We start from the raw sequence: 21,532 nt of genomic DNA on the forward strand, positions 1-21,532 counted from the left end.
TTTAAATAAAATAAAAAATCTCCTAAAAAAATATAACCAGACGTTTAATAGTCATTAAAAAATGACACATATTGCACATGATATTCATATTGTGCATAAGGTAAATTCACAAAATAAAATCCTGTGAATATACAGAATAAAAAACTGCTAAAATTAGGAGCAGAGTTACTTGCACTTAGTATGTGATAGTGGCGTTCTATCCTATTTCAAAGATGGCTTCAGGACAAACGCAGGACAGCCGACACGTACACAAGCTCCACTACCCGTTTCAAGGCTACATACATATGCTGTCCTTTTTGAATAGTGCATTATTGCACTATTATTTTCCTTAAAATTATTAAGGATTTAAATGCTTTTTATGAGAATACCCTTTTATGGACTAAAAAGACTTTAAAAAAAACAGTACAATACAATATTTAGGCACAAGATATATATATATATATATATATATATATATATATATATATATATATATATATATATATATATATATATATATATATATATATATATATATATATATATATATATATATATATATATATATATATATATATATATATATATATATATATATATATATATACACTGTACGTATAATTTTATTTTTAAAAGTTGTCTTTCAAACCACCTCAGGACCTGTAGATGGCAAGCTGATACAAATAACTTCAACATACTTTTTTTTTTTTTTTTTTGTCCCCCAAAAGTAAGCCATAAAAATACCCCTTAGCAAAACAGACCTCTGACTGGGATGGTGCACAATTTGAGCCAGATAAATTAGCAGTCTGTATCTTTAGTACTAACATTTAATGGGGCATTTAAAGTGAAGGTCCATTTTGATGAATTAGTGCCCGGTTTTTAATAAACCTATTAAAAACAAGGGCACTTTAATTCATCAAAATTGACATTTCACTGTTTTCTTCAAAAACTTGCCTTTTAATCCTGAATGCCGCTTCAGCGATTCCCCCGGCCGTCGGAAGCATCTGCAGACGTCAAAAATGACGAATAGGGCTTCTTCCAATCACAGCTCTCCCCCCCCCCCCTCCCCCGGGGAGAATCTTAGCCTAATGCAAAGCTGTGATTGGAGGAAGCCGGATTTGTCATTTTGGACCCACAAAGATGGCTTGCGACGGGCGGAGGAAGTGCTGAAGCGGCTGCCAGGATTAAAAGGTACGTTTTTGAAGAAAACGGTGAAATGTCTATTTTGATGAATTAAAGTGCCCTTGTTTTTTATAGGTTTATTAAAAACCGGACACTCGTCAAAATGAACCTTCACTTTAATGTAATCAGAAAAAACTGAAGTGCAGCCAAGATGGTTATATTAATATACTTTTTACCTCTGTGATTACCTTGTATCTAAGACTTTTGACAGCCCCCTGATCGCATGATTTTTGTTTCTGTTGCCTTGCATTTTAGCTGTGTTGTGCATAACCCACGGACGTGAGCACAATATTAGCTATATGGCCCACATGAACTAGCAGTCTCCTCTTGTGAAAAGCAAATAAAAAAGCATGTTTATAAGGGGCTGTCTCAAGTGGCTTAGAAACAGGCAGAGATTTAGAGGTTTGAATGTTATAAAGTATATTAATATAAAAAATTTGGTTGTGCAAAGCTGGGTAGTGGATAGTAAAGGCATTATCTAGTGTTTTTTTTTTTTTTTTTTTTTTTTAAAACACTAACAATTTTGGTGTTGACTGTCCCTTTTAAGCACTAGCAATCCTGCAGTGCTCTGTATGGGGGGGTTAAACAAGCACTGCTCTGGAGCTGCCAGAAATTGCTGGTCCTAAACATATACAAGTGCTGTGCAAATGGTCAGCAACAGTCGTACAGCTGACTTATTTGACTGCCGATTGGCTCAACTGTTGTATCCGCTCGGAAACAGCAGTTCTCTGCAGCCCCTTTTTGCAGGGATTAAAGACAAAGCAATTCAGGGTTGCTAGTGCTAAAAATACATACTCTAATGAATTAGAGCATGTCATTGTTTTTACTATAACAGCCCATTTAAAAACATAAGTAGAAAAAAGTTTTTATTTGTAGTTCATAGTTCTCGGGTTACTAACTGTATATAATTACCAGCATGTGCTCATTAAACTGCTTAAAAAAATTTAAAAAGTTTTATAACCACTTTTGTAGGAAGAATTTCACAAATGCAAGAATACTGGAATGCTTCTAATTGGATTTGAAATTAACTTCATTTTATAATTCCATATTCAAATTTTTACAAACCAAGTAATATCTGCCAAAGCAAAAAAACATGTTTAAGAGCTCAAATGTAAATAATAGTATGGCTTTTAAACAGCGTTATTGTAGATTTTCTAACACTGTTTTCTTTTATAAGGTGGTGAGTCCATTAGTCATTACTCCTGTCCACTAGGAGGAGGCAAAGATCTCCCAAAACTGCAAGAGCGCATCATCCCTCCTACCTCTCTGGTATGCTAGTCTTATCTTTGCCTCCTAGGAGGTTCTTCAATGTCTGCTGCATAGGTCTGAAAACTCCTTTCAACAAGAAATCTGGACTGTGGGTGTGTATGGAGTCCTGGGCAGTGACACTATATTTTCCTATGGGGTTTAGTCACAAGCCTGCCACAGATGTCATGTGGACCTGTCCTTCAGCCTTCTCCTGTTGGGTCGTCATACTTAAATAAATATTCTACTGCTGCTTGCACAGCACTGGTTGGGCTCTCTACTGGAAGCAGTCTTTTTTTGCAGCCAATAGCAGGGTAGTTTGGGTGCATTTCAGGTTAATGAGAAACTCATGCACTCAAAAGTACAGCATAGCCATGGAACATCTTATTACATTTTTACCACTCTCATACCCAGACACATTTTAGCCTAGGAATTCAGGAGACATTATTGGGTATTAGCTGATTTTTTCTGGTCAGACGATTCCTAAAGGATATTAGTCTCGTTTAACCTCAATATTTACTTTTTATTTAGAATATAATTCTATAATTATTGCTGTCTTTAGATTTTTATTTTTTTTATTTTAAAAACTGTACTTAATTTTATTTTACTGGTTCTATTTTTTATATTCGTAGCACTTTCAGTTTTTGTGTGCTTTCCGATTCTGTATATGCAGCAATTTTTTTCTTTCAGCGATAGAGCCATGCTCCCAATCCTTATTTACGTCCTTATTTTACAGGAAGAATATACTGTGTTTTGTATTAATCCTGGAATTATGAACATCATTCGACCAGTGCTGAAATGTTGGTGGCAATGTCTTTAAACTAATCGTAAAAGTTGAGTGTGTTTACCTTCTACTAGTTCTTAGCCTAAGGATTAATGTTTCTAGTTATGAGGCTGCTGTGTCTTCAGAGGGCGTCTTACTCTGATCATTTTACTATCGTCCTTCTCTTTCGCTGATCTGTTTTTATTTATTTTTTTATTCTGCCAGTGAGTTTTATTTAAACTTCTTGTGGTGGTTTTTTTATGTGCACCATCCAAGTGCCGCTCTCTATGTGAGTACCCACCTGCTTGGGCTTGTCCTGTGTTCATCCTCTGCACATCCGATATTGCTTTATGTGGCGCCTCTTCATCTGTTCCCACAGGTCTCTCTTCTTGAATTCACAGATTTCTTGCTATTTTTAAAGGATGGTTTGGATAAGGGTTTTTATATGCCAGTTCTTTTCAAGACTCGTTTTCTGTCCTTTTTAGCTATGTTCCATAAGAATATTGCTTATCTTTATTCCATGGTTTAGTCCTAGAATTAAGCCTTTTATTAAATTTTTCCTCCTTGGCACCTTTATTTGGTCTTGAGGATTTTGCAGGTTCCTCCTTTTGAGCCTATGCTTCAGGTGGAAATTATTTAGGTTGATTGTGTCCCTTATCTGTTTTTTCTTCCTTTATTATTTAGAATGGTCTCCATGTTTTGGATTCTGTTAGAGCTTTGTAGTGTTGACACTAAGGTTTTCAGACAATCCTTTAGTTTATTTTGCGGGTTCTAGGAAGTTCAGAGAATTTCTGCTTTTTCATTTTGTCTTCTTAGTTGAAGATTTTGATTCATATAGTTTTCTTGGAGGCAGGTCAGCCTCCATCTAGATGGCCTTTCTCATTTCTCCAGACCATTTTGCCGCCACTTGTGTTTTTTATTTTTAGAATGTTTTATAAGTGGACCATTTTTTTCTATTCAGCCATTTTGGTGGTCTGCATTTTTTCCTACCATTTAAATGTTCTTGCTTCTTCTGTCCTTTATTAGTCAGTTGTCTCAGGTTGATTTATTTTTGTTTGTTTATTTTTTGTCTTTTAGGCTCTATTAGGGTTGTGGATTTACTTTCTCAGTGAACAAATGTTTTTATTTTAGATCCTTCCCTTTTTCTTTTATTACTAGTGGACTTCACAGCTTGAGTATCAGTTCCCAGGAGTAATGGATTTAATAAATGTATTTCTTTCATGATCCTGCCCCCCCCCCCCAGGGTTTTTTAGTTTATTCGAACATCTTTTTCCTGTTCCTTTTTCCTATTTTGTTTGCTCTTATTACTTTTTCTTCCTCTTTGTGCTCAACTATAAGTTAGACTGAAGTAATGGTGAGGTGGGAAGAGTTTTATAGAGTTCTTGGGGTTTGGAATCCTTTGCCGTCTCCTAGTGGTAGGGAAGGGTAATTGCCAGGAGTAATGGATTGCTGAGTCTCTCCACAATGAGAGAAATTTATTCAGGTATTTGACTATATAAGGATGTTCTTAGGACTCAGATTTATGTTCCGAAGGGGAGTTGCTTTTGATGTTCAGTAATCTAATTTTGACTAAGATTCGAATACACCTTTATTTTTTTATTTTAGAATTTCAATCTTTGTTTAGTGAGTTTCTAAGTACTTAGGTATATGACCCTAAGCCAGCTAAAGAAATATCTTTTTCAATCAAATGGATTTGGTTTTTAATTCTTCTGCTAAACCTCCAGAAGTATTTCAAGTTCCTGAGGCCATTCCAAGCTTTTATTTCTGCTTCTATTATGAAACTTGGAAATCTATTAGGAGTGGAATGAAATAAAATTTGTATCTTTCTTCAGAAAGACTTTTTTTTTTTTTTTTTGCATGGCAGGTCATGTCCGCAAATTCTTTTTTCTGAGATGCCATTGTTGACCTAATTTGTTTAATGCCAGTTTTGATCAAAAGAGCTTTGTCACAAGTCATTGTCACAAGTCATTGTCAGCTGACATGGTTTTAAATCTAGACCTTTATTCCTTGAAAAGGAAAAAAGATAACCTTGTCTTGGTCTAGCTGCCATTTCTTCTGTGAATGGTGCATAAGAAGTGTTGCACCCTCAGGACAGGAAATCCACAGGAAAGATTGCAGCTACTAGTAATTTTCGTTCCTTTCGTCAGTCTTGGAACCATAATCAATATTCTCTTTTAAAAACTAGATTCTTCCAGATCATCCTGGAAGTTCTTCCACAATGAGAACATAGTTGTCAGAATAGGCTGTAGTTGAAGGCCTTCCAGAGGAATGTTTCTTCTGTTCAATGTTTCAAAGGACCCTGTTAAGGCTCAACACAAGTCCTTTTTTTTTCTTTTTTCTTCAATATGTTAAGGATCTAGAACTCATGAAGTGGTTGTTCCAGATCCTATGTCTGATCAAGGACAGGGTTTTTATTCTCCTTTTTTTGTTTTCAATAAGGAGGGTACTTTCAGCCCTACTCTTTGTTTTTAAATACTTTGCACAAGTTTGTAAGGGTTCCTAGTTTCACAAAACAATTTGGAATATTCTACTCCTTGCTTAGAAGCGGCAATATAAGTCCATTAAAGATTTGAAGGATGTTTACCTTCATATTCCTATCCACAAAGTTCATCATCTGTTCCTAAGGTTTGCCTTCCTGGGCAAACACTTTCAGTTTGATGCTCTACCGTTTGGTCTGGCTAACCTGCAGCTTAACGGTAACACGCAGCAATACAAAACAGGAGTCCTGAGTTCAATACCCCCATAGGCTATGACCTATAGTTTAACAATGGTTCTGGGAACTCTATCTGTAGTAAGTGTTGAAGGTATTTTCAAGGTATTTGTGTGGCTCCATACGTGACCAATATTTTGCTACAAGCTCCCCTTCTACCTTTAGAAATATCTCATACCAAAGAGTTTTCTCCTCATACAGTATATATTCTCTTTCCTAGAAATCATAGACTCAATAAGAATTACTTTCTTTAACAGAGTAAAGAAGATCACAGTTAGACATCATGTTCAAGACTGTAGTCAATTTCCAATCCTACAGTAGCCATATGCAGAGAAGTGCTAGGTATGAAGATTGAAGCATCAGGTGCCATTCCATTTATTTGGGTTCATGCAAGACCTCTTCAATTTTGCTAAGTCAATGGTGCAAGGGCTTCACTCTGCTTTCTCAAAGGATCCTCTTAGATTCCACAACAAACCAATCTCTATATTGGTGTATAGAGCACCAGTGCTTTTTTATCTCGGAGCGCACAAGGAGTTTGGTCTCCTCAGAAGGTGAGGTTACCAATGAATATCTTGGAACTCCATGCTATCTTGATGGCCCTTCAGAGCTGACCTCTTCTGAAATAACTTTTTTAAATGCATTTTCAATTTGACATTGTTACAGCAGTGAGAACTTTCTTAGTGATGAATGCAGTTGGGCAGAAATCAATTTCTGTACAATTTCTGCATTCTTATTCAAGTTTTTAACACCTTGAAAGCAGATTTTCTGTTGTCAGTCCTTCATCCTGGGGAATGGGCACTATACCTGGAATTTGTTTATCACATTATTGACCAATAGGTTATACCAGAAATAGACTTGATAGCTTTTCATTTTAACAGCAAACTTCCAGTTATTTTACAAAATTCAGAGATCAACAGGCCTAGTTTGTATATGTTCTAGCATCTCCTTGTTTTTTTTTTTCCATCTTGATTATATTTTTTCTCCATCTGTTCAGCTGCATAGCGTGATAGCTTGGATTAAGCTAGAGCTTTCATCTTTAATTCTGATTACTCCAGTTTGGCTTGCAGATTTGGTAGATATGTCCAGTTTCCATCCGTGGTCTTTCACCAATACACAACCTACTTCTCAAGGACCCCTTTTCATCATCAAGATCTCAAGTTTCTCAGCTTGCAGGCTTGAGGATTGAACATCTAATTTTTAACAGACAGGGTTTTCTGATAGTGTAGTTGAAGCCTTATTTCCAGCTTGAAAGCCTGTTGGAAGAAAAACCTGTCCGTTTCAGTTGGCATTCCTTCAGAATTCCTAGAATTATTCAATTTTCACAAGAGGGTTTAGGGTTTATTTGCTAGCTTCTTAAGAGGTCAGATTTTAGTGCTTTTTGTGTTATACCACAAGAAAATTGGCTTAAACTCTGAATGTCAGGAAGTTTGGCAATTTCTCTTTGGAACCTTAAAGGGACAGTCTAGTCAAAATTAAACTTTCATTATTCAGATAGGACTTGTAATTTTAATCAACTTTCCAATCTACTTTTATCATCAAATTTGCTTTGTTCTCTTGGTATTCTTATTTGAAACAAAACCTAGGTAGGCTCATATGCTAAATTCTTAGCCCTTGAGGGCTGCCTCTTACCACATGTTTTTTAAATTCCTTTTCACAACAAGAGACTGATAAGTTCATGTGGGTCATATAGATAACACTGTGTTAATGCACAGGGAGTTATTTAAGATTTAGCACAAGACAATACTACATGCAAGTCAATAGATAAACAGTCATGTGATCAGGGGGCTGGAAGAAGGTTCTAAGATACAAGGTAATCACAGAGGTAAAAAGTGTATCAATATAACTGTTGGTTATGCAATACTGGGGAATGGGTAATAAAGGGATTATCTATTTTTTAAAACAATAACAATTCTATTGTAGACTGTCCCTTTAATTTGGTTCTATTAGGTGCCTGCCTTTTCAAAATATTTTTTTTTTTTATCCCACCAAAATTACTAGTGGATTTTGGACTCTCTACCTTACAAAAGAAACCAAAATGTATGCTTGCAAAGGGCTCAGTTTATCAAGCCTTCTCCTCCCCTACGACTGCAGGTTCTCACAAGAGAATCTGCAGTCACGATTTATCCCCTACCCTCTTCTCCATCTTAGGTGGAGAAATTCAATCTCCCCGGTTTCGTCAGACCGGAGAGATAGAAAGATCCTGCCTTCGCATGATTGGCTGTTCGTCGTATTGCATGTGAGCGCAAAATAGCGCTCGTGTGCAATGTTTAATTTCGCCAGCAAGCTGGTGGCAGACAGGGGAGAATATGTACACCCCTGTTTGCCCTTGCTTGATAAATCAAGCCCAAAGTAATTTATTTCTTGGTGGTGAGAGTTCACAATTTTTCTTGCAGCAGTTTCTAGTTTGCACCTCAATTTTCCTTGCTTTTGTAATTTTTCTACCTTTTCTTCCGCTTATTGCCTGGCTAAACATAAGACTTTCCTACCAGAGAGGAGGGAGGGATAAAGTGCTCTTGCAGTTTTGGGAATCTCTGCCTCCTTCTATTGGCCAGGAGTTGAATCCCAGGAGTAATGGCTCATGGACTCTCACCACCATGAAAGAAATTTATTTGAGGTAAGCATAAATTTTGTTTTTCCTCTGATGCAGGGAATTGCTTTTAAATAACAATCTGTTACGGGTTTTACCTTATGAACTGGGCCGACTGTTCAGGCTTCAGACCCTCGGGTTAAAAGGTAAGTGTGATGCAGTAATTTTTTTTTTGTTGTTTTCATTTTCTCTTTAATATAACTGCACATGTATAACCATTTATAGTATGGAACCAGTAGTAAGTACTAAGGGTATAACCCATTTAGACGTTTCCCACAGTTCCTAATGTACATACAAAGACCTCAGTCCATGGAGCTCCTCTATAGAGGCATACATATACTACCGCTATAACCAGAAGTGGTAAAACTTACATTAGAAACCATAAATGAAGTTATAACTATTATTGCATACAAAATGTATGTGTGTATAACCACATAGCAGGGTAAGCAACTGATATGAGAAGGGTTGGTGTATAAAATAAAATAGCAGTCTGAGGGGGCTCCTTAGAATTCAAAATCTGTTGTGTAAATTATGTTGCTCAGTAATGTTCCAGCTCTTGTTATAATATGACTCCTAATAAAACATCATATGAAAAGGTCAATCTGGTCTTTTTTTTTTTTTATATAGTGGTATTTTTCTAATAGTATGTTTTTTTTTTTCCCGATCTTCTTTAGAATTGGGGGAATTCAAACATTAAGGTATCTAGGGTAACTTTACTATTTAAAAATACGTTCAATTTTTGCAAGACCATATTTCAGAAAACTCCAACTCTAGAACAATCCCATCAAACATGCAACATGTCCTCTCTATCCTGTCACCCCCTTCAACATTTGTCCGAAGCATCTGGGAAGAAATATTTTTAATTGTATGTGAATTGGTTTCCGAAGCAGAGTGAGCCAATTTGGCAGTTTTAGTACAAATCCTAGTCCATTATTTTGGTGAAATTTAAGTTTAAACAAGTCCCAATTCCAGGCCTTGGTGTGAGGAAGCATTTTTGATGCAACTTCATTTTTAATCGGTAAATATAATAGGGAAACGAGCCCCTTTCCAGATGAGTCTAAAAGACACATAACCTTTTCAAACTGAGTAAGACGTCTCGTTTAGATTTTTCTTATCTCTGTGTGGCGATATAAAGTGTTTAACCTGATGGACCTGTAACCAGGAATGGAAAAAGACTGCGTCCAGTTGTTCTAGTGAACACTGAGGCTTAAATTTTCCATCGTCTATGAAGGCGGATAAAGGGAGTCTATGAACATTTGCGGGATAAGGATTTTCCCTGCAATTAAATCAGGATTGCTTAGGAGTAGGTAAGAGGGGAAGGCTCCTAGAAACTTTAATGCCAATCTGAATTTTTTTCTGACACTGTTAGAAGTTATTAACACTTAGTGAGGCTCAGAATGGCAGCCAACATGCACTTGGAAGGCAGCCAACATGCACTTGGAAGACCTGTCAATTGGTACTCTAGGCGTAGCCAGCATTTCCCTGATTTTGTTGTTGAAGTGACACCATTAAGTAATATGTTGTAGCGATATTGCTAGTTTGTACACAAGCACGCCAGGTACACCCAAGCCCCCCATTATCAGTGAAAGATACATTGATTGTCTCGATTTGCGGTGCCAGATATAAGCACTTGTTATATTCTATATTTAGGTAAGTAATTGTGCCACCATCTGACTAAAAAGGGAATAGATACTGTTTTAAATGGACATTCTACCCTAAATTTTTGTTTAAAAAGATAGGGAACGTGTCCCCCCCCCCCCCACATTACCCAGCTTTGCACAACCAACCTTGTTGAATTAATATACTTCATAACCTTTAAACCTCTACATTTCTGCCGGTTTCTAAGGCACTACAGGCCACACCTTATTTCAGTGCATTTTTATAGCTCACTGTTAGAAAATGCTATGTATGCCATATAGATAACTGTGCTTACTCTTATGGAGTTATTCATGAGTTAGCAATAACTGGCTAAACTGCAAGTATGTAAATTGCACTGAGATAAGGGGGCATTCTGCAGAGGCTTATAAGGTAATCAGATTTAAACTGGGGAATCTTAAATAAAGGGATTATCTATTTTTTTTTTTAAACAAATTTAGATTACTGTCCCTTTAAATGATATTCAAACATTTTGTCTGTATGGTAAAATATTGTATGACCTGCAATAGTATTTCTGAAACTCTTCCGCTATAGCCACATAACACTCAGTTTGCATGAATTTTTTTTTTTTGCTTTGTATCCTAAACCTTTGACTAAGGAGAGGTTACTTCATAACTTGGATGGGGTTCGAGCCTTGAAGTTTTATCTTCAGGCCACACAGGATTTCAGAAAGACTTTGTCCTTATTTGTGGTGTATTCAGGGTAGCGTAGGGTGCAGAGGGCCTCTTCCACTTCACTGTCTTTTTGGTTGAGGAGCATTATCCGTTTGGCATACTCAACTAGGGCTGTGGCTCCTTGGGCCTTTAAGAACGAGGCCTCTGTGGAGCAGATTTGTAAGGCGGCTACTTGGTCTTCCTTATATACTTTTGCTAAATTTTACAAGTTTGATATTTTTGCTTGGGTGGAAGCTGTTTTTGGGCTGTGCTGCCCTCAGTATAGGGTCCACCTCCTTTCTACCCTCGAGTTTTTGTTCATTCAGTGTCCTCCTAGAGCTTGGGTATTCCCCCAAGTCATGAATGAAGCAGTGGACTCTCCTCCCATTAAGATGGAAAGCATAAATGTATGCTTACCTGATAATTTAATTTCCATCTGTGGGAGGAGAGTCCACTGCTCCCGCCCCCGTTTATTTTGGTGGGCGGACCTAACTTTAATATTCTTCTGGCACCATTTATACCCTGATATTTCTCCTACTGTTCCTTGTTCCCTTGGCAGAATGAATGGGGGATGATGGGAGTGGGGGAGGTATTTTAAGCCTTTGTCTGGGGTGTCTCTGCTTCCTCCTGGTGGCTAGGTTCTTAATTCCCACAAGTAATGAATGAAGCAGTGGATTTTATTCCCACAGCAGTCGACTTTCTTCCCACAGATGGAAGTTAAATGATCAGGTAAGCATAATTTGTTTTTTATTGGGACATAGATAATCCTGGTGTGGGTTACACTGGGGCATGAAGCAGGCACTGTAGCATGTGTGAGACCAACATTTAAACTCTTTTAAAAAGAAAGGGTAAAAGTTGTTTTTATTAGGCTTTATTATCTGACACATATTTACTTGATAAAACAATTCAAGTTTAAACTGAAAGTAAGGCTGAAATTTTAGCAGTTTATTTATTTCCCCTTTGCTTTAAAATAAAACGATGCAACATTTTAAACTGTCCCGTTTTGATAAACAGGTTATTTCTGGTACTCGGTGTACCAGGAAGCTATTTTTAGTGCCTCTGTGTCGCAGCAGTAATTTGAGCTTGGCAGCTGCGGTAACATGACCGGCTTTACTTCATTACGTTTCTGAGGAAAAATTAGTTTTTCTCCATTTCTGGGTGATCCGGTCTTAATTGGTAGCGGTAAGGCACCTCACTGAGGTGTGGGGTTGCCTGAGGGATATTTTTGGAGTTTATTTGTTGTTTGTTAAATATTTTTTCTTAACTTTTCTCACATAATTTTAGCTGGGGATCGATCCTAATTTGGGATAAAATTTAAAGTACATTTTTTCCTTAGCTTATTTTAATGGAGTATTAAAATCTTTGAAACTTATCTGTACAAGTTTTACTGTTTCACAACATGTCTGATATGGAGCAAGAGCCTGCTCTCATTAATTCATGCTTATTATGTTTAGATGTACAAATTGTAGCTCCTATGCAATTTTGTTCTTCATGTGTCAAGAAAACCTTGCAAAATAAAGGTAATTTTTTTAGCCTAATGTCTCTCAGGATGCTGCTGTTAAAATAATACCACTTTCTCCTAGTACGTCCCAAGCCTCAATGGTGTCACATGCAGTGCCCTGTGGTTCCTCTATAACTCCTAATGGAGTTTATTTAAATGCAGAAATTGCTGCCCAGGTATCTTCAGTGGTATCTGCGGCATTAGCTGCCATTCCCAGATTATAGGGAAAACGCAAGAGGAAGTCTAGAAATCCAGAAAGTAAAATGCCTGTCCTCAGTTCTGCTTCCCAAGTTGCCCTTTCTCCTAAGTCTGATGAGGAATATACATTGGAACTTTCTGAGGGTGAAATCTCTGATTCGGACAGTATAATTCCTTCTTCTGAGACTGAGGTGGTATCCTTCAGATTTAAGCTTGAACACCTTCATGTATTGTTAAAGGAGGTTGTAGCAACTTAATACAGCTGATACCCCTGTCGTCGTTACTCCTAAGAAATCTAGTAAACTTAAGTTTCTTTGATGAACCATCCACTTTGGAGGGTTTTCCTGTGCTGGACAGTTGCTAGGGAGATTATCTCACGGGTATGGGAGAAACAATGGGTGTTTTTTTTTTTTTTTTTAAATCCCCCATCTCCCATTTGTAAGAAAATGTTTCCTGTTGGACTCCATTAAAGACCTTTTGGTATACTGTACCCCAAATTGAAGGGGCCATTTCCACTCTGGCTAAGAGAACCACTATTCCTATTGAGGATAGCTGCTCTTTTAAGGATCCGATGGAAAAGAAGCTGGGGACTTATTTGATAAAGATTTATGTTTATCAAGGTCTCCAATGGCAAACTGCAGTGTGTATTGCCACCGTGAATAGTGCGGCATCTTATTTGTTCGACGCCTTGTCTGATTCTCTTCAAGTAGAGACTTCGTTGGATGAAATTCAGGATAGGATTAAAGCTCTTAAGTTGGCCAACTCCTTTATTGCAGATGCCATTTTACAGGTTGTTAGACTAGGAGCTAAAACTTCTGGTTTTGCTGTCCTAGCCCGCAGGGCGTTAAGGTTGAAATCCTGGTCTGCGGAAGTTTCCTCTAAAGTCAAGCTTCTGGCGATTCCTTTAAAGGGCTATACCTTGTTTGGACCTGGTTTGGCAGAAATGATCTCTTATATTACGGGTGGAAAAGGGTCTTTTCTACCTCAAGATAAGAATAGGCCTAAAGGACATCAGAGTAATTTTCGTTCCTTTCGTAACTTAAGAGGAAAGCCTTCCGCTACTTCCAAGTAGGAACAATCCAAGTCTTCTTGGAAACCCAATCAGTCTTGGAACAATGGAAAACAATCAGAGAAACCCTCAGCTGATTCCAAATCAGCATGAAGGGTTTGCCCCCAATGCAGGATCGGATCAGGTGGGGGGGGGGGAAGACTTTCTCAGTTCTCTCAAGCCTGGATATGAGATGTCCCAGATCCCTGGACTGTGGACATAGTATTCCAGGGTTACAAATTAGAATTTAAGACTTTTCCTCCCAGAGGCAGATTCCTTCTCTCAAGATTATCTGCAGACCAGATAGAGGCGTTCTTGAAATGTATAAAACATCTTTCCTCCCTGGGAGTGATAGTTCCAGTGCAAGAACAGGGTCTCTGGTTCTACTACAACCTATTTGTGATTTCCCCCCCAAAAAAGTTTACTTTCTGTCCCATTCTAGACTTGAAGTGTCTAAACAAGTTTCTCAAAGTTCCATCCTTCAAGATGGAGACTGTACGCTCCATTCTTCCTTTAGTACAAGAGGGTCAGTTCATGACAACCATAGACCTAAAGGATGTGTATCTTCATGTTCCTATTCATAGGGACCATCAGTTTCCTGAGATTTGCCTTTCTGGACAAACATTTGCTGTGGCACCCTACCTAGACGACATATTGGTTCAAGTGCCATCTTTTCATCAAGCAAAATCCCACACAGATATTTTTTTTTTCTTCGTTCCCACAGATGGAATGTGAATGTGGAGAAAAGCTCAATTTCCCCTGCTACAAGAGTAGTGTTCTTAGGGACTATAATAGATTCTCTATTGTGTAAGATTTTTCTGACAGAGGTCAGGAAAAACTATTTCCTCTTGCCTCTCTCTCTTCAGGCTACTGTTCATCCTTCAGTGGCTCAATGTATGGAGGTAATCGGTCTGATGGTGGCTTCCATTGACATCCATTCCTTTTGCTCAATTCCATTTGAGAGCTCTCCAGTTGTGCATGCTCAGACAATGGAATGGCAACCATGTGGATCAGTTGGTAAGGGATTCTCTCCGGTGGTGGATTTCTCAGGAACATCTGGTCTCAGGGCACATGCTTTTTGGAGTCCTTCCTTGGTGATCGTGACCATGGACGCCGGCCTTTGGACTCAGGAGTCTGCTCTTCCCATCAACATCTTGGAGTTGAGGGCGATTTACAATGCTCTATTGGCTTGATCTCAGTTGTCCTCAGCCCAGTTTATCAGGTTCCAGTCAGACAACATAACCTCTGTGGCTTACATCAATCACCAGGGTGGAACTCGAAGTTCCTTAGCCATGAAGGAGGTTACTAGGTTTCTTCAGTGGGCAGAGACACACAATTGATGTCTATCTGCCATCCACATTTCAGGAGTAGATAGCTGGGAAGCGGATTTTCTGAGCAGACAGACTTTTCAACAAGGGGAGTGGGAACTCCATCCGGAGGTGTTTTCCAGCTTAGTCCTCAAATGGGGGTGCCCGAGTTGGATCTGATGATGTCCCGTCGAAACACCAAGCTTTCATGGTACGGTTCAAGGTCAAGAGATCCGCAGGCCGTTCTGATAGATTCTCTGGCGGTTCCTTGGGTTTTCAGGTTGGCATACCCGTTTCCTCAGTTTGCTCTCCTTCCATGAGTCATTTCTCGTATCAAACAGGAGAGGGTGTTGGTGATTATAATAGCCCCCGCGTGGCCTCGCAGGATCTGGTTTGCAGACCTAGTGGAGATGTCATCTCTCCCACCTTGGAGACTACCTCCGAGGAAGGAACTCCTGATTCAGGGTCCCTTCCTTCATCCAAATCTCGTTTCTCTGAAGCGGACTGCTTGGAGATTGAACGCTTAATTCTGTCTAAGCTTGGTTTTTCGGAGTCGGTTATTAATACCATGATTTAGGCTCGCAAGCCCTGTTACTAGAAAGATTTAAAATAAGATATGGTGTAAATATCTTTTATTGTTGTGAATGCAAGGGCTACTCTTGGAGTAGAATAAGAATTCCTAGAATTTTATCTTTTTTCTTCAGGAAGGCCTGGAGAAGGGATTGTCAGTCAGTACCCTGAACGGTCATATTTCTGCTTTATCAGTTTTATTACATAAACGTTTGGCCGATGTGCTATCTTTTTGTTAGGCCTTGGTCAAAATCAGGCCTGTCTTTAAGTCTGTTGCTCCTCCTTGGAGCCTTATCCTTGTTAGTTTTACAGCTGGCTCCGTTTGAGCCGTTGCATTCCATAGACATTAAGTTGTTAACTTAAAACTTTAATAGCCAAATACATGTCTTGCATATATTTATATATTTATATTTTTCTTCCAGGTTCTTGTTTTATTTTTACTTTATATAACCTGCCTTTAGGTCTTCCTAACAGGCCAGATTTTAAGGATTAATAACCATGTTTACTAATCAATTGGTTATTTCACCTGAGTTCCAGTTAAGATATCCTGAAAATCTGACCTGTTAGGGAAGCCTGAGGATTGGTTTAAAAACCCCTGCTCCAGTGCATGCTATGTATTAAAATGTACGCACTGCAGTTAGACTGACCCAAATAATGCTGCACAGTGATTGCTACAGATGTGCAAAAAATGTTTTCTTCTACAAGATACGACGAGTCCACGGATTTCATCCTTGTGGGATAGTAACCTCCTGCTAACAGGAAGTGGCAAAGAGCACCATAGCAGAGCTGTATATATATATCTCCTCCCTCCCTCCACCCCCAGTCATTCTCTTTGCCTTTGTTAGTAATAGGAAGAGGTAAAGCGAGGTTAGTTTTAGATTCTTCAATCAAGAAGTTTTTTTATTTTAAATGGTACCGGTGAGTACAATTTTCCTCAGGGAGATATGAGAAGAAGATTTCTGCCCTGAGGTTGATGATCTTAGCAGATGTAACTAAGGTCCATGTTGGTTCCCACAGAACCTCTGAAGGTAGTGCAAGAGAAATCTCCAGTGTGGAGAGCCGTGTCATGCTACAAGCAGCATTGAGGTATGTTCAGTCTTTTATTCTGAGGAGACTTGGTATATCAGAGCTGGCTGACATTTTTAAGTAGTAGACCTGTACACTGAGGGTGTTACTGAGAGACCTATGTTTATTCATATTGCCTAACATATAACGTTATACTATATGGGGCTTGACACTAGTAGAGGCAGCTTGAGAATTTATAGTTTATTAACAAGGTCTGCAAGTTTATTTATTTACAAAGGGACCACATGGCTTGTTTTCAGACCGCTTCCCATGCGGTTGTTCAGACTGTTAGCACGACGTCCGTGATGGGCGGGGCCTATTTCGCGCGCTCAGACGCACAGTTTACTCTGACTGAGAAGGCAGCAGGCATTTGCTCCGGTGGGGCCTAAACTCTCTGTTCACCGGATCGTTGTCGAGTCTTTTTGCAGTACCCTGGGGGCAGGTAGGCGCCACAGCAGAGCTGTGGCGAGGTGCAGGGGTCATTTTTTCAAACATATTTTTTTGCTTAAAAATGTTTCTTAGTGGGTAAATTTCCATTTTCCTTACAGGGTGCAATAAGTTTTGGGCCAATTGAATATAAATATTTAATTGTGTAGCATTTATTAACTTTTTTTTTTGACAATCTGAGAAAAATCGTGCGCTTTTTATTTCTTAAAGGCGCAGTACACATTTTTCAAAAAGTGGTTTAAATCAATAAATAAGGTGATTTACGACTATTGTGGTTATTGCTATTCTGTTCAACATGTCTGACATTGAGGAAACTAATTGCTCTGTGTTTAGAAGCCATTGTGGTACCCCCTCTTACTTTGTGTACCTCTTGTACTGAAAGGGCCTTACAATGTAAAAAGCATATTTTAAGTAATGAAAGTGTGCCTAAGGATGATTCTCAGTCCAAAGAGAATCAGGATATGCCATCTAATTTTCCCCAAGTGTCACAACCTTTAACGCCCACACAAGCAATGCCAAGTACATCAAGTGCGTCTAATTCTTTTACTCTGCAGGATATGGCTGCAGTTATGTCAGCTACCCTTACAGAGGTATTATCTATATTACCAGTGTTACAGGGTAAACGCATTAGGTCGGGTATCAATGTACATACTGAATCCTCTGATGCTTTGTTGGCTATTTCCGATATACCCTCACAGGGCTCTGAGTTGGGGGTCAGGGAATTGTCTGAGGGAGAACTTTCAGACCCAGGAAGTATGTTACGTCAGACAGATTCAGACGTCATGTCTTTTAAATTTAAGCTTGAACACCTCCGCCTGTTAGGGAGGTTTTAGCGACTCTGGATGATTGTGACCCTGTTGTAATCCCACCAGAGAAATTGTGTAAAATGGACACATATTTGGAGGTACCTACTTGCCCTGATGTTTTTCCGGTTCCTAAAAGAATTTCATAAATTATAAAAAAGAAATGGGACAGACCGGGTATACTGTTCTCTCCTCCTCCTCCTAATTTCAAGAAAATGTATCCCATATCAGACACCATTCGGGACTCTTGGCAGTCGGTCCCTAAGGTGGAGGGAGCTATTTCTACCCTGGCTAAGCATACAACTATACCTATTGAAGACAGTTGTGCTTTCAAAGACCCTATGGATAAGAAGTTAAAAGGTCTTCTAAAGAAATTATTTATTCATCAAGGTTTCCTTTTACAACCAACAGCTTGCATTGTCCCAGTCACTACTGCAGCAGCTTTTTGGTTTGATGCTCTAGAAGAATCTCTAAAGTTTGAAACTCCTTTAGAGGACATTTTAGATAGAATTAAAGCTCTCAAGCTAGCTAATTCTTTTATTACAGACGCCGCCTTTCAAATTGCTAAATTGGCTGCGAAAAATGCAGGATTTGCCATTTGAGCGCTTAGAGCGTTATGGTTAAAATCATGGTCTGCTGATGTGTCTTCAAAATCTAAGCTCTTAGCTATTCCTTTCAAGGGTAAACCCTATTTGGGCCTGAGTTGAAGGAAATCATTTCTGACATTGCTGGAGGTAAAGGTCACGCCCTACCTCAGGATAAGTCTGTTAAGATGAGGGGTACACAAAATAATTTTCGTTCCTTTCGAAATTTTAAAGGAGTACCCTCTGCTTCCTCTTCCTCCACAAAGCAGGAAGGGAATTTTGCTCAGTCCAAATCCGTCTGGAGACCCAACCAGACTTGGAACAAGGGTAAACAATCCAAGAAGCCCGCTACTGCTACAAAGACAGCATGAAGGGGCGGCCCCCGATCCGGGACCAGATCTAGTAGGGGGCAGACTTTCTTTATTTGCCCAGGCTTGGGCAAGAGATATTCAGGACCCTTGGGCACTAGAAATTTTAGGACTAGAGTAATCACTATAACTACAAACTGTAGCTTAGTGATAAGTTATTTAGCTGCGCTATCCAAAGATAGCTTAATGAGTGTAGTATACTAATGTCTAGATAATCCTATATTAGCACAACTATATAAAATGTATTTAAAATGTATTTATTACAATGCGAAAACAAAAAACAGAAAAATCAAATCAATACAAGCATATAATAATTAGACCATTCAGATACACATAATAAATGGATAAAAAGCAGAACATATAAAGCATAACATATAAAGCATACAAACGAGACCAATGAGATGTTGATGAGATGATATGGTTCCAATGTAATGGATTGTGGCATATGTGGCAAGCCGTATTAGTAAAGCAGACACATGTGTTTAATAGACACAGCGATGTTAGCAAGTTTAGCGTTTTACTTTTTCCTTCCCAAAATTGCAGAGTTGGCAAAACTGCAGAATAGAGGCGAGAAGAAAGGACAAGAGAATCCTTTTACAAACACAAAATGAGTTCAAATTGGCAAGGTGTTTACTAATACTTACACCGGAAGCCAAGTGATGTTCCTCTGTGTTTGTTTGTTACTCCAGGCGGCAGATTTCAAACGGTCCTGTGCTTCCCTAACACATATGAGTTCATGCTGATAACAGGCTTCAATATCTGTGCTCAGGAAGAAGGTTCAATTATTCACTCCAGTTACATCAATACCTGATATCTCTCAGTGCTCTGGCCGTGTCCAGCAGCAGCTGCACAGAGAGATATCAGGTATTGATGTAACTGGAGTGAATAATTGAACCTTCTTCCTGAGCACAGACATTGGAGCCTGTTATCAGCATGAACTCATATGTGTTAGGGAAGCACAGGACCGTTTGTTACTCCAGGCGGCAGATTTCAAACACAGAGGAACATCACTTGGCTTCCGGTGTAAGTATTAGTAAACACCTTGCCAATTTGAACTCATTTTGTGTTTGTAAAAGGATTCTCTTGTCCTTTCTTCTCGCCTCTATTCTGCAGTAAAACGCTAACCTTGCTAACATCGCTGTGTCTATTAAACACATGTGTCTGCTTTACTAATACGGCTTGCCACATATGCCACAATCCATTACATTGGAACCATATCATCTCATCAACATCATCTCATTGGTCTCGTTTGTATGCTTTATATGTTATGCGTTATATGTTCTGCTTTTTATCCATTTATTATGTGTATCTGAATGGTCTAATTATTATATGCTTGTATTGATTTGATTTGATTTTTCTGTTTTTTGTTTTCGCATTGTAATAAATACATTTTAAATACATTTTATATAGTTGTGCTAATATAGGATTATCTAGACATTAGTATACTACACTCATTAAGCTATCTTTGGATAGCGCAGCTAAATAACTTATCACTTAGCTACAGTTTGTAGTTAAAGTGATTACTCTAGTCCTAATTTTTTTAAATTAAGGAGTTTGGGGATTCCTTATATTCATTTTTAGCAGCTTTGTGTAAATACTCACAGCGCAGAGGCCATTTTTTCAATATTTTACTAGAAATTTTAGACCCATGGGTATCAATTGGAATTCAAGGATTTTCTCCCAAGAGGGAGTAATTCGTCCTGTTCCAAAACTGGAACAGGGACAAGGGTTTTACTCTAATCGTTTCGTGGTTCCCAAAAAAGAGGTAACTTTCATACCCATTTTAGATCTCAAGTGTCTAAACAAGTTTCTCAGAGTCCCATCGTTCAAGATGGAGACTATACGAACAATCTTACCAATGATCCAGGAGGGTCAATATATGACTACCGTGGACTTGAAGGATGCATACCTTCATATCCCTATTCACAAGGATCATCATCCGTTCCTAAGGTTTTCCTTCCTGGACAAACATTTTCAGTTTGTGGCTCTTCCCTTCGGGTTGGCCACAGCACCCAGGATCTTCACAAAGGTTCTAGGGACCCTTCTGGTGGTTCTCAGACCGCTGGGCATAGCAGTGGCGCCTTATCTGGACGATATTTTATAATTCAGGCGTCGAATTATCTGACGAAATCTCATACAGACACAGTGTTGTCTTTTCTGAGAACTCACGGTTGGAAGGTGAATCTAGAAAAGAGTTCACTAGTTCCACAGACAAGGGTTCCCTTCTTGGGAACTCTGATAGACTCGGTAGACATGAAAATATTTCTGACAGAGATCAGAAAATCAAAGATTCTAAATACTTGCCGAGCCCTTCAGTCCATTCCTCGGCCATCAGTGGCTCAGTGTATGAAGGTAATCGGATTAATGGTAACGGCAATGGACATCATTCAGTTTGCTCGTTTTCATCTCAGACCACTGCAGCTGTGCATGCTCAGGCAGTGGAATGGGGACTATGCAAATTTATCTCCTCAGATAAATCTGGATCAAGAGACCAGAGACTCTCTTCTTTGGTGGTTGTCACTGGATCATCTGTCCCAGGGGACGTGTTTCCCTAGACCCTCGTGGGTGATGGTGACAACGGACGCCAGCCTCCTGGGCTGGGGTGCAGTCTGGAATTCCCTGAAGGCTCAGGATGAATGGACTCAGGTGGAGTCTCTACTTCCAATCAATATTCTGGAATTGAGAGCATTATTCAATGCGCTTCAGGCATGGCCTCATTTGGCTTCGGCCAAATTCATCAGATTCCAGTTGGACAATATCACGACTGTAGCCTATATCAATCATCAGGGGGGAAACGAGGAGTTCCTTAGTGATGATATAAGTATCCAAGATAATTCGATGGGTGGAGACCCACTCTTGTTATCTG

General features: G+C 38.9%; 1 protein-coding gene across 1 annotated transcript in view; it reads left to right on the forward strand.

The window, feature by feature from the left end:
* The window catches only part of CNOT6L (CCR4-NOT transcription complex subunit 6 like), a 334,298-nt gene that overhangs the window by 154,000 nt on the left and 158,766 nt on the right, over positions 1-21,532 (forward strand). The window contains exon 4 of the mRNA XM_053703299.1: positions 8,527-8,612. Within this exon, the coding sequence (XP_053559274.1) occupies positions 8,527-8,612 (86 nt within the window). The remainder of the gene's footprint in view (positions 1-8,526; positions 8,613-21,532) is intronic.

Source organism: Bombina bombina, chromosome 2, assembly GCF_027579735.1.
Source record: "Bombina bombina isolate aBomBom1 chromosome 2, aBomBom1.pri, whole genome shotgun sequence".
Taxonomy (NCBI): domain Eukaryota; kingdom Metazoa; phylum Chordata; class Amphibia; order Anura; family Bombinatoridae; genus Bombina; species Bombina bombina.